At 40.5% G+C, this 13,544-nt stretch overlaps 1 protein-coding gene across 10 annotated transcripts in view; it reads right to left on the reverse strand.

The window, feature by feature from the left end:
- cadpsb (Ca2+-dependent activator protein for secretion b) overlaps positions 1 to 13,544 on the reverse strand; it is a 61,201-nt gene that overhangs the window by 38,517 nt on the left and 9,140 nt on the right. For all 10 annotated transcript variants that reach the window (XM_034139458.1, XM_034139466.1, XM_034139464.1 and 7 more), the window contains exons 2-3: positions 7,855 to 7,968; positions 6,036 to 6,368 (exon numbers count right to left, since the gene is read on the reverse strand). In XM_034139458.1, the coding sequence (XP_033995349.1) occupies positions 6,036 to 6,368; positions 7,855 to 7,968 (447 nt within the window). The remainder of the gene's footprint in view (positions 1 to 6,035; positions 6,369 to 7,854; positions 7,969 to 13,544) is intronic.

Raw genomic sequence — 13,544 nt, forward strand, 5'->3', positions numbered from 1 at the left:
ATTCTGCCACACAGGGACACTTAAACAGTGGTAAGCATCCTGCTGTAGGAAGTCTCACACGCACAAGGTTTCCCCTTTTCATTGCCATGTCCAAACAGCAGAAACCAGATTCACCCGCATCCATTACTGTGACTGGTACAGATTGCCTTCCTTCCTGCCTGAGCCGTGCCTGAGCATAACCTTTCCCCCCTGCTGCTGGCGATCTGTGCAGCCTGTCAAAACACTCAACAGCTCTGGGCACTATTCGGACTGCGGTGCCAGCGACATCTGACTTGCGCAATCCCAAAAGAACTGTCACTGCCATGCCTGGAAATCCAGCAGCTTGGCTTGTCTGTGTTTGACACTGCATTTGTATTGTCTCATCGTTGAGCCTCGCCATCCCACAAAACACAACGGGCCTAAATCCATATGTCCAGGCAATGTTACACACTGCAAAACCTGCATACTACTGCAGCAGCAGATCATATTGGTCATTGTGACTATGTGTCGATTCGAGCTTGTCTGCAAAATGTCGGCTAACATGAGAGGAGTCACTCTGAAGCATGTAATGTGAAGGGGGGGATGGGGCCAGTTTCTTCTGTTAGTCCCATCTCTCTTTGCAGCAGTGAAAGGCAAAGACAGCCTTGGCAGTGGGAGGAAGTAGAGCTGGAGGTCAGTGTCTGTGTGAACCAAAAGCCACCCCCTACTGAGCCCCTCAGCACCCCAATCTTATCAAGCCTACAACTACTGAAAGGTCACTGTTGTCAATGGCCCACAGGCTCGATATAGGTGGACAGGCAATCCCATATAAAATGAGGCTGGCTAAAAGGTAAGTTTCTCTCTATGTTACTGAAGCTGACAGCAGTACGGCAGCTAAATAAAGGTGACAACGCCTCAGTGTTAGCCAAACTGACAGAAGTTCAAAGGTGACGGAGCAGAAGCAGGCGGGTAGTTAACAGCCCAGCTGATGACAGATCCCCAGGTGGATGCTGGGATATTAGCAGCAGATAGCACAACCAGCCAGGGGGCGGTTTCTTGTAGAGAACAAAGGCTGGGCGGACAGGGCTACATTGGAGCTGGATGGGACGTGGAGGAGTTGAAGCAGCTGGTCTATATTTAGACTTGCTGTGTGTGACTATGTGTCTGTATGCGTGTGAAAAAGTGTGCAGTGGGAAAGAAAGCTTTTCTTGTATAGGCATGCTAATTAGGAAATGTGCTAATGAGTGGACATTGTCAATCATTTTCCAACGTGGCATCTAACATCTTAATCTACTCAGAGAAAATGTCTTCAGTCTAGTGGAGAGATTTGGTTTATTTGGTCCTTTGATCGTATTGATCAATTAGATTAGCAGGTGTAAGGTGAAGGAGTCACTCATAGGGAAAAATCTAATCTTTTCATTTTACCTTACAGAAATCATTGTCTTTCAAACCAAGTCCATGTGGGTGCGTCCATGTGTTCCATTACGCAATTATATCAGCTACAGCCAGGCTGAACCAGGAAGAGCTCAGGACTCAATTCCCAAATAACAGTTGCTGACGAGACATTTAAAGAAGAAAAGTCTGTTAGTTAGGGGGAGTGCATGATTTATAGATCATAGGGGTGGGAATTCTCATGTGCTTTTGCCTCTAAGGCTTTAGTAATTTAATCATCCATTTGAGATTAGTGAAAAATTGTAAATCCACTGGTGTGAATAAATATCAATGATTAAAACACCTCCAGCAATAAACTTAACTTCAGCAGACACAGATAAGCATAGGCTATAGACAGAAAATAAACTAGTTGATAATAATTGTTTCTGTTATTTTGTAAGCAACAACACCAAACATTCACATGTTTTTTTTAAGAATGAGATGTTTGTTCTTTGTTATCCATAATAACTTGGGTATATTTGAGTTATGGACTGCTATATTTGGCAACTTCCCTTCTGACATTTGCATTTTCTATAACAAATTGATATGAACACACACTGGACTGAATATGAAAAGTTAATGCTAGCTCATAGTCATATTGCAAAAGAACTTGCTCCACAAATGCAGTCCTGCAAAGCTTCTTAGCTTCTTAAGGTAATTGTTTTGTTTTTACTTACTGCACTGAACCCCTCTTATCAACCAAACAAGTACATTCATTCTCCAAACATCAGGAAACCGGAACTGGAGCAGTGAACTCAATACGTTGCGTCATAAGGAAACATTTGCAAATCTTTGAGAGGAAATAAAACGTGACGTATTTTAATCCGTTTTTCTGCAGCAGGCCTTAGTTAAAGTAGCGTTATTGTGATCCAGATGACAGTGTGCCTGCCCAGGAATAGAGTACAGCATTTCCGGTGAAGCGCGGGCGGCGCACGGAATACTGTGGAAATGTTTGATTTGAACGTCGGCTTCGCCCGTTTTGCCCCGGGCAAACAATGTAGTGCCGAGCAGACAGTAAACATCTGTGAGAACTCAAAATACAGTCGAAGATGCTATGCGATTGTGGACCCCCCCCCCAGGTAAAAAAAACTCTAGCGTGTATTGTTTTCCCAAAGGTTTGCGTAGAGTACGCTGTCTAACCGAATTACGTATGCAGATAACGTTACGCAAGTGTTTTTCTCGCAGTTGCTGGAGACCAAAGCAGAGGTTAAAGAATAGTTAATATCGGACTTACATTCTTCAGATAGCCATGCGTTTGACTTTAAATAAATGTTGATGTTGCTCCTTGTCTCCTCGGAATGATTAGGGCATTACGCAAACTCGTCTAGCAAGCTGGCCGCTGTTTTTTTTCAACTCTATCTTGTTTATGGAGTACTTCTGCCCCCTTTTGGCCAAGAGAGAATAATGCGTAATTGAGAGAAGACTATAGTCGTAGTCCATCTAAATTGGCTGAATCTCATGAAAACCTTTCATCAACTCCCAGCAGCCAGAGCCCATGCTGACTAGATTGCTGCATATCGTTTTTGGTGATATCATGTTTTAGAGTGCAATAAAAGGCTGCTGGGACTTACTGACAAGATGCTCAAAGTCAACATCAGTACAGTCAGATGTATTCATGATAAGAGCAAATGAATGGCAAAACATTCCAAAAAGGGAAAGCAGCTGGACTAAAACAGATATTTTAAATTGATGTTTTGCTAATGAGATACTCTTTGCTTTCATGCAGGTATGATCAATTTAAAACCAATCTCTCCCTTTGCACATCAATGTCCTGCGTAAATGTGCCATTTCTACCTATCCATAACTGTCAGATAGCAGTATTTCATGGCAGTACGAAGCTGTGCACACAAGCATTTCTGCAGCATACGCTATGTTCGTGAATCGTTGAATGTTCTCCAGTAGCTCAGTATTGTTCAGAGTGGGATCTGTTCAGGGAAATGGTATTTTGTTCTGCATGCAGATTTCTGACCAGATCTTACAGCTCTGCTGGCAGCACATTAAGAAAAACTAGGTTAAGCATCTTCAAAGGCTTGGGAAGAAAAATGCACAGTGGATTTGGAAGCTATGGCGATGTATTGCACCTCAGCTTTAGAAGCATCTAACAAATGAACACTCTGCAGAGACCCTATTGATCTTTCCCAGAGACATTTGAAGAATACAACAATCTAATTTGTTTAACAGCACCTCATGCCATCTGTGCCAATACACTTGCAACTGTTGAAGAGGGATGACACCCGGTCCAAAGATATTCAGCATTTTAAAACTCACTGGCTTCCAAGAGGTGGGTCCATTAGATCTTAATGAAATGGAGAGCTATGTCTTTTTATGCATTAAATTATGAGCAGATGTAAATGTGTCAGCGTCCTCCTCCAAAGCCTGTCGTGTTGAGACTTTTAATCAAGCTTCTGTAGAAAGAATACATCGGTGCTGCTTTCAGCATTCCCTTAGAGAGCTGTAAAGCAGTAAAGACAGCCAGGGAAGGAGAGTTATGTCTGGCTCAAGCCCCCAGTGGCCACTATTATCCACCTGCAATCTCAACATATCTCCACTACAATGAAGTATTGCTGGCTTCTGGTATCACAAGATATATCTAACTATTAAGCAATGCCTATTCAACGACACAACAACAACATGATGTCCACGGCAAAAAACAATAAATAAACATGCATCCAGAGTCAATAAAACATTTTTTTCAGAAATCTAATCATTAAACTAAATAAGAAAAGGATGATTATTGAAAAGCATTTTGGTTAAAGGTGAGGTAGGTAAGTTTGAGAAACCGGCTCGAGATACACTTTTTGTTATATTCCATGGAATGCTCTTAACATCCCGTTAGCAATGAATATCTTAAAGGAGAGGTGTCATGGCCATTTCCACTGATCATAATTCCATTGTTGAGGTCTACTAAAATAGATTTATACGGTGCATTTTTCCAAACTCACATTGGTTTCTCATACAGCATCTCTGTAAACTACTTGTATTCACTGAATTTCACTATCTGCCTTTAACGGCTCGTTGTAGCTCCAAAAGCTCCAGCCCCCACCCTCCCTGTGAGCACAGTGTGCTCTGATTGGTCGGGACGTTGTGAATCGCGCTGAGCTCCGTGGAGGTGTTGTTTCCTTGTTAGCGATACATAGCGAAACACAGCCAAATTCATCCTGAGCACACACAAACTCACAGCCAAAGTAAAAACAATAAGTGTGGCTTGATATTGAGTAAGAAAAAGGTTGATAAACGCTGTGAGAATGGGTCTGCAGAGAGAATTTTGCCGCGATTCCAACTGTCTGTTATCAGCCTGCAGCCAGGGAGGAGAAATCAGCTGAGCTGCCTGCTCCCTGCACACAGATGTGTGTGTGAGGAAGTCCGTGGATCGGTCAATTTGGACCAATCAGCGGGGGCTTAACGTAACGGCTCCGCGGACGTAATGTAACGGCTCTTCGGGATTGGTCCATTTCGTTCCGGGTACCGCTTGACATCATGCCGTACCCGGAACGAAATGGAAGACTCAAATGGGCAGTGACGTATCTCCAACGAGGCGTTTTGTGGAGGTATTTTCTGTGTTAGAGTTTTACTCGCTACAGGGTGTACTTTGAGGGTTTTGACTCTGCACACCGTTTACATGCATAAAAACCTTCATAACACACAAGAGGACGGGTAATAACCGGAAAAGCATGACATGGGAGCTTTAAGTGCTTTGACAAAAAATCCATAAAAAAATGTCATCTGTGGAAGCCGTAGTACTGTAAAAAGCACGACCAATCATCTGAGCCGGCCCGGCTAAAATAACTGGATGGCCTACCTGCCTGTCAGCCTTCCATCTGTGCACAAACTTACCTCGTGCCCTCATTGGTCATGTCCGCGTTTGTGTGTGTTGGAGGAGGGGCTCTGTAAGGAAGTGGCAGATTTGTTCCGGCTGTGTATTTTCAAATTCTAGCGCACTCGAGCTGGTTTCTCCAAAATGACCTACCCCACCTTTAAATCTCAAATTCCATGGATTACTTTGACATATTTTTCTTATCTGGTGATTATATGTCAATTATCCTGACATCACACAGTTGTTTTATTCATATAGACCAAATATTGTGTTTTTCATATGGGGGATTATTTTAGAAAGAGAAATACATTTTCACAATAATCTGGTGCATTTGTTGTCCAACTCAAAGATTGGTCTTGGGAGCTCATGTCTTTGTCTTTTCTGACAAGCAGCCCAAGACTTATAGATATTCAAATTGCTATTATATAAAAAAGAGAAAAAAAGCAACACACCTTTTCCTCCAAATAGCTTGAGCTAGACATTTATGAAAATGTTTGCTTTAATTAAACATGTTAAATGACTAATTCACTATCAAAATTGTTATAAAGAATAATTATCTGTTGAACGATTAAGTGATTCATCGACTAATCATTTTAGCTCGTAACCCATCCACTTACTACCTGAACTAAACCATTACTGTCTCATTTGTGACAGAGAGGAGGAGGCTGTTTTGAGATAGATATTTGCAAGAGAAATTATGATGTGTACTGTCATTTTCAGCTAAGAACCATTTTATTTACTTTGCAAATAATGATGATAATGTTTCCTCCTTTCACCAACCACCATATTTAAAAAAAACTCAAACACTTCTGAACCAGCACTCAGATCTTACCTGACAGGCTTGATAGAGAAGCTGGTGCTCAAACTTTTTGATGCCGAGGATATTCTGGAACATCTCGTACAGCTGGTCCTTGCTGAGGATCAGCTCAGAGGCCGCGCTGGCAGTCATGCGTTGCTGCGCCTTGCGTGGATCCTCGTCACCGCGGTAGATGGTGTCGAACTTGGCCATCCAGGAGCTGAGCACGGTCTCCTTGCTCAGACCGTCGATCTCTGGAAGGCTGCGTACGCGCTTCTCGATGTGCCTCTTGAACACTTCCCTGAAATCATTGGCCGAGAAGCCGCCGCTCTGGACCATCTTAGCCACACGGTCACTCTTTAGGAACACCTACATCGTGAGAGACCAGATGTCATTAAATGCAGTTTTGTAAGAGGTAAACAGAAGTGTTTTTATTTCAAATGATTTATTATCATTTGCAAGACATCCAACACTCCCTTTATAGTAGAGAACATGGCATAGCTTTCCTGTCACATTCTTTTCTGTCTCAAACACAAAATGTCTGTCTTCATCAGCCAAAGGAAACTGTTCCTATTACATTAGAATTGAAAAATCAGAGGCATGTATGTAAAGCTGTGACTCAACACGGCCAAAGCTACATTCTGTCTCCTGCTCATGACAGCCTAACAGGGACAGAGACAGGCGAGGCTATATTGTCACAGCATCAAGCGAAGTAACCAACAGAGCTGACTGCTTTGTCACTCTTGACAGTCACATTTTGTTCTCAGAATCCTTTATGGCGAAAAACAGCAACAACTGTACTGAGAGATTACAGTACAGTTATCCATTACGCTTGTCATTTGGTGTATGTAGGGTATAATAAAGGTTTGAAGGGTGATATAAATAGGATGTTGGCTTCTAGTTTTGCAGACCAGAGCATTAGGGAGCATATATTTGCCATAGACAGAACACACAGCAACCTGTGATCCTCATCATTTAAGTAATTAGTATCCCTGGTTGCTACAGTACGATAACGATGCCACTTAAAGATGATGAGTTAATTAAAATAAATAAAGTAAAAAAAAACGGCTTACTGCCACAAATAACCAGAGCGAAAAAACTAATACTTATACTGTATTTACACTATTATGCTTTCCAAAAGCAGAGTAAAAAATCATCTTTAAACAACAAGGGATTGCAATTCTAATTTGGAACCTTTTCAAGCTTTAACCCATAATCATTGTTGGTATTAAGCTATACAATATAGTCTCTTTCCCATTAACCTTAAATATATATATAAATAAAATATATTTAAAAAAAGCTGTCACCCACAGGTCGTCCTGTAATTAACCTCCATGGCAGTCTATATGTTTTCGGATGGTTCCCACCACATCATTTATTTTTTCATAATGGCTAATGCTTGTTTTTCCTTTTATGGATTTGGTCTTTAACATTTCCCACTATCTGTAATGCCTTGTGTACTGTATGAATGGTAAGCCACGTGCTCTGACTCATAATCTGTGCGCTGAAAAGCTTCAGCCACCATTTTACCACTCAGCCGTCTGAATGCAAGCATTTTGACATGAAATAACAGGAGGACTGTGCTTTTTCGACACATTTAGACTGAAAGCTGGTCATTTCTGGTTTTAAATTTGCTGCTAAAGCAATCCAGAGGATGTGACGCACATACAATAACACATATTGTTCATCACATATGTCAAAGATTGTTTCAAATGTAGAAAAGATAATAAAAAGTCAGCTGGATTTTTACATTTGAAAAATTAGGCCTTCATTTCAAGGCATCAAATCCCTGCATTTGGAAAACAAATTGTTTTTTCAATGTGAAAGTAATGCTAGGGCTGTTGTGTGTTGGTACCTCATTGTAGCTCTGCACAGCGTTGATGAATGCCTCATCAGCCACAATCTGTGTGTCTCCGTTGAGGAAGGCCTGGAAACGGTCCTTGGTCTGCCGAAGCTGCTGCTCGGTTATCTGTGGGAGCAAGGGCAAACAGAGGACATGTCCGTGTTAAAGCCATACGGAAATGTATTAAAACAAACCGACAATAGTTTATTTAATTTCCAGCTGAAACAAAATATTTCTTTATCTATTTTTGACCGACCGATTCTGTGCAAGCAGAGCAGCAAAAACATCCTTTTCCCAGGATGCTTCTCCAAACTCCTGGGGAACACTAAGCACTCCCAGGCCACTTTAGGACATCTATTCCCTGTAGCTTTCCATATGTTCCTCTGATTCTTTTTCACACAATTATGCCCTGACCAAGTGCCGCAAACAACATTAACTGTCTCCTGTCACAGTAAAGGAGCTGCATCTCAAATACAAATCTATTATTACTACTTACAGTGTGATACCAAGCCTACAGTGCTGCAGCCAGTGCCCTCAAACAATGGTTAAAAGCTAATCTTAGTATCCTTTTTTTCCATCGCTCATGAATGAAACCCAAAGATACCGGAATACTTTTACTAAGATATTCCCGCTTCCTAACCTGACAAGAGCAATCCACCAAACATGACTGCATCACACTGAGCTGCAATTGATCCATACTTTGGCACAACATGCACGGCCCCCAGAGAAGGAATCCTACTGGCTTTGATCATCCCCTCATTTTTATGTCTTTAGAGCCACCATGAGGTCCACGTTTGTGTTTGTTTAGTCTCCACATCTATTGGATGGATTGACATTGAATCTGGCACAGGCATTCACGTCCCCCTCAGAACCTTCGCAAAATTCAGATTTTTCATCTAGCGTAATCATCCGGTTACATTTTTAGTTTGTCCAAAAATGTGGTTCATAATCAAAAACGTAAAGTCACAGTCCGATTAGGCTCAGCTTTAGTTTATGGGTAAGATCATATTTAACCTACTAAATATAAAACGATTATTAATGCATGCATTATGTTGCACATGTTATGATGTTTTCTCCATCTATCCTCTTTCTCTTTCTTTCGATTCCTCCCTCGGGTCTAGATGTCCTTGAATACATCTCACACATAGTTCCTGAGTCACTGACCTAACCATCAATAGACTGACATTCTCCTCCTGACAAATGCTTCCAGTCTACAGTTGATGTGTATCAAACAAGGACCCGCTAACGTGTTTGCATGCATTCAGCCGCACATTGCGAGTGACAGACTTTGGTGTAGGAGTGAGATGGAAAAGTACCACATACTGTATCATGCCTTTGAGGCAATCTCAACACCATCTGCGTGTCCATCTCACCATCCAACCCCCCCCCCTTAAGTAATGTTCAGAACATGCGTATCATGTAACATAAGCAAAGCCAAAGTTAACCCTCAGCCTATAGGAAAGATTTACAAAGGTGCCTATAAACAAATAAACACATATAATAATATCAAACACTGCAGGTTTTCAAGGACATGACCTCTCCATCACTGCCTATAAAAAAAAAAACGGAGAGCCTCACAAATCATTTCACAAAAACCTCCACTCCTACTTGATCCAATTTACGATAGCTGCAGAAGAGTGGATCTCAGGATGATATACCACTTAATGTCCAAATGTAAAAGATGCACTTAACAGCACGTCAACAACATCAGAGATCAATACTCGTGCTTCTGCTTTAAGGTTTCGGGTGTATTCATCTTTGCAATATAGCTTCTGTAGATGTGAGATAAAAAACAAACAGTGGACCATCCCTGTCATGTTTTAATAGAGCAAGGTGTTCCAGGAACAGCTTGAGGCAAGAAATGTTAATAATAACACCAGTATGCAAATCAGTTCAGTCTGTGGAGACTCTCCGAGGCTGAAGTCTATATACCTGTCCTTGGTTTCTTGTCCGTTTTAAAATAGTGAAAGGGTAAAGATAAATACACCACCGTTTTGACTGTGTATGGCCTTTCCTCATAATGTTCATTATACTGATAGAATGATGAGAATAATGCACTAACAATACTTTCCTTTTCTTTTCTTTTAAGAACATGTTTCCTATTAATTCCGAAGAAGTCAGGTACATTGTATTTATAAAGCCCAATCAAATAAAAGCCTGAAGGGGCTTAATATCTGCAAAGTGTACGGCACTCTCTATTCTTAAACCTTTACTTTGGATAATGAAAACACTTTTTTAAAGAAAAGCAGCTGAGGAGGGACTCCCTGGACGGCGAGAAATAGGGCTACGGTTTTCTCAGCAGGAGTCCTTTTAGGTTAAACATTTTAAATAAAAGGAAAAGATATATGCATACATGCTCAGGCTGAATTGTAGGTTTGCTAAGTGATGATTAATTCACCAACAGGGAAGGCTACACCAAGAAAGCATTGTAAACAAATGGATTGTGCTGTATGCTAAGGTATGACATGAGATGGTTCTGTTTACGAGCTGCTGGGCTTCGAGGTGAAGGTACAACAGCAGAATTGAACCAAACGGACTGAAATGTTTTAGAGCGATGCTAGCACTTCCACTTCTGAACCTGAGGTCATTGTAGCTTTCTTGAACACACACTCTGGTACATATACCGACAGCATTGCTGTTTAAACCCCCCAAAAGCAATCGGACTATATGCTGTTCATACTAAATCATTGATAGGTTGTATTGCATTTTGTTAGGAGCTCTAATTAGACTCTGTTGATGATTGACAGACAATCATTTGTCATTATTTTGATAATTGATCAGCCATTTCAATTAAAGGTGAGGATTTGACTATTCTAATTATCTTTGGGTTTTGAGAATGAAACGCATACTTTGAAGAAACTTTCATGAGATCTGGGACATTTCTTTGGAAATGTTTTCACTATTTTAGATTAAATGTTTTATCTAGAAAATAACTTCCACATTAATCGGCAATAAAAAGTATCCTTTGTTGCAGCCCTGACCGTAATCCAAGTGGCCTGTATTAACCTCACACATTAACTTCTCATTCCCTTTTCACATAAAGCTATAGAAGTATTACAAAGATATTATAATAAACTAGGAGATTGGGTATTGGCAGTCAGCCAAACACCGGCAGAACACATTTGTGTTGTACCTGAACATTTTACCACAAAAGGTCAAAGCTAATAATACTTTTGCTTCTGCTGACAGTTTCTCTCGGCCGATCCGACTTTATGTGACAACCCAGCAAGCTGTGTGTGTGCGTGCGTGGGTGGGTGCGTGTGTGCGTGCGTGTGTGTGAGACACCGAAGTAGACAGCAGTAAGCAGAATGTGTCCACTCCACTGAAAGAATAGCTCAGTCGCATAAAGTATTTATGACTTTCAGATCAGCATACTCTTTATTTCATTGCTGATTGGAGAACTGTGCTGAATAGTAACCAAATTGATGGGTGAGAGAAAATGCCTCCATTTTCATCAGTATTTCCAGACTCTCAAGACATACTTTTCCTGCTTTGCACTTATTGATTCTCTCTCTGTGGCTCTTATCAAGATTGCAGGGTTGCATTGTGATTCATTGGCTTCCAATGAAGTGGGCAGTGACATTAATCACCCTTCACATATCAATAGAGGGGATATGCACGTTGCATTGGCTTGATGTACGGTAACTTTATTACAGTTCAGAATGACTATGGATTTGAGTTTATTGGTCGATACACTACAGTTGTGGCTGATTCGATATCTGAGTCACTTTCAAACATTTAACGACAAAATAACTTTTAATTTATGGTCAAGGTGTTTGACAGAAAGCCTTATTCATACCACCACTGTACCATCCTTGAAAAACACAATTTCTTGAGTTTTGACAATTTTAAGTCTTTTAAAAGTATGTGTTTTATTTATAAATGTTTACATGGACTGGCCCCCCCTCCCTTAGGGGAATTCATCCACAGAAAGCACACTGGACGCTGCACTAGGTCATAAACCAGAGGAGACTGTGAAGTCCACCGCAGACGGACCACTGTTGGACAAAATGTCCTCTCCATTAAAGGCAGCTCATTCTGGAATAGCCTCCCAACTGAGTTACGGGATTGTCCCACTCTCAATAGCTTCAAAGGTCAACTCAAAGAATGGTTGAGCAACAAACAGACGTGCAATCACCGCTAAATGCACTTTGATACAGGGGTATCTCCTCTTGCACTTTAGGTAGCTCTTTTTTTGCACTTTATGTAGCTCTTTTATCTCCTCCTGCACTTTATATGTCGTTGCTGCTACATTGCACTGCCTTGTGGTAAATGCTATGCTGCTCATGCTCTTTCTGCATATCATGTATTTCTGTTTGCCATGTATATAAATGTTATGTTCATAAATGTTGTATGTGACGGGACTGCGGATGGAAACTCAAAGCTAAAATCCGGCTCATTTACATTTGAAAGCATTATTTTGTTTAAAATGTTCATTAATGTGCATTGTCCCGGTTCAAATAAACGATTGAATTAATTTAATTAATTAAAAACTAGTTCGATTTTTTAATTATGAATTTGTTTTGTAGTTGAGGTCCTTACATGTTTACATAACTACTCAAAATGGTAATTTTCCATGTATCACAGCATATACATAAAGTCACAAATAAACATAATTTTAAGTATGTATAGAATATGTAAGGCCATTGAGCCCTAAATCTGGTTCATAGTTTGAAGCCCCCTCAGGCAAATATCTTGTAGAAATCTGTAGAAAGCTGTCTTTGGTGATTCTTCAGAGAACCGAGAAAGGATATTTCAACTTACTGCTTTGTCAATATCTGTGGAGTATTTTTAGTATTGCAGTCATATTCAACATGACAGAAGTATCAGGTAGCTAAAATGTGTAAATAAAGCATAATAATAGCAGTTGAATAACAACTGTAATATTGTACTGTAATTATATTTAATGAATCAGATTCTATTTTTATTTAGTATGCTATTTCTTTGAGTTTTTCATTCAACCTGTCTTGGAAGGTTTACAACATACTGCATCCCTGCCCTTGCAGTACTGTGATAAGTGAAGTAATTAGCTAATTGAATGCAGTACACAGTATATACTGTAGCTCGTTCAGCATCATAAATCTGACTCACTCTTTAGCGTCTTTAGAAGTTACATTACGTTAAATTAAGGTGGTTTCCAAAATGAAATGGCTCCAGAATATAGTAGCTGGGTAGTTTTCAGAGGGTGGCCCGCTACAGCAGTAATTGAGTCATAAAAGGTATAACAAAATCATACAAGTTTGGTTTATAAAAATAACTCCTAAAAGATGCATTTTAATGTTAAGGGTCGGCTGTGGCTCAGTGGATAGAGTGCTGGTCTTCGAATCAGGGGGTAGCAAGTTCGAGTCCCACTGCAGTCAGCATGTCGTTGTGTCCCTGGGCAAGACCCCAAATTGCTCCTGTGGGGATTGTCCACAGTACTGAATGTATGTAAGTCGCTTTGGAAAAAAGCGTCTAACAAGTGACATGTAATGTTAAGGAAAAGGCCAACAAGCTCAAGCTAAACATGCAAAAATCCTATTAAATAGATTCCAAACATCAAAATGTAAAGGTCTACCTAGAAATGAGGAATAACTTTCCTTTCATGAGATCAAAACAGCAAACGGATGATTAAAGGATGTCAAACTAGATGTTTTTATTGAGTTTATATCTGTTTGCTCAGGGAAGAGCTGCCAACCAATAACGCTGTTGGGTTTTAGCAA

The sequence above is a fragment of the Trematomus bernacchii genome, unplaced genomic scaffold (assembly GCF_902827165.1).
Source record: "Trematomus bernacchii unplaced genomic scaffold, fTreBer1.1, whole genome shotgun sequence".
Classification (NCBI taxonomy): Eukaryota; Metazoa; Chordata; class Actinopteri; order Perciformes; family Nototheniidae; genus Trematomus; species Trematomus bernacchii.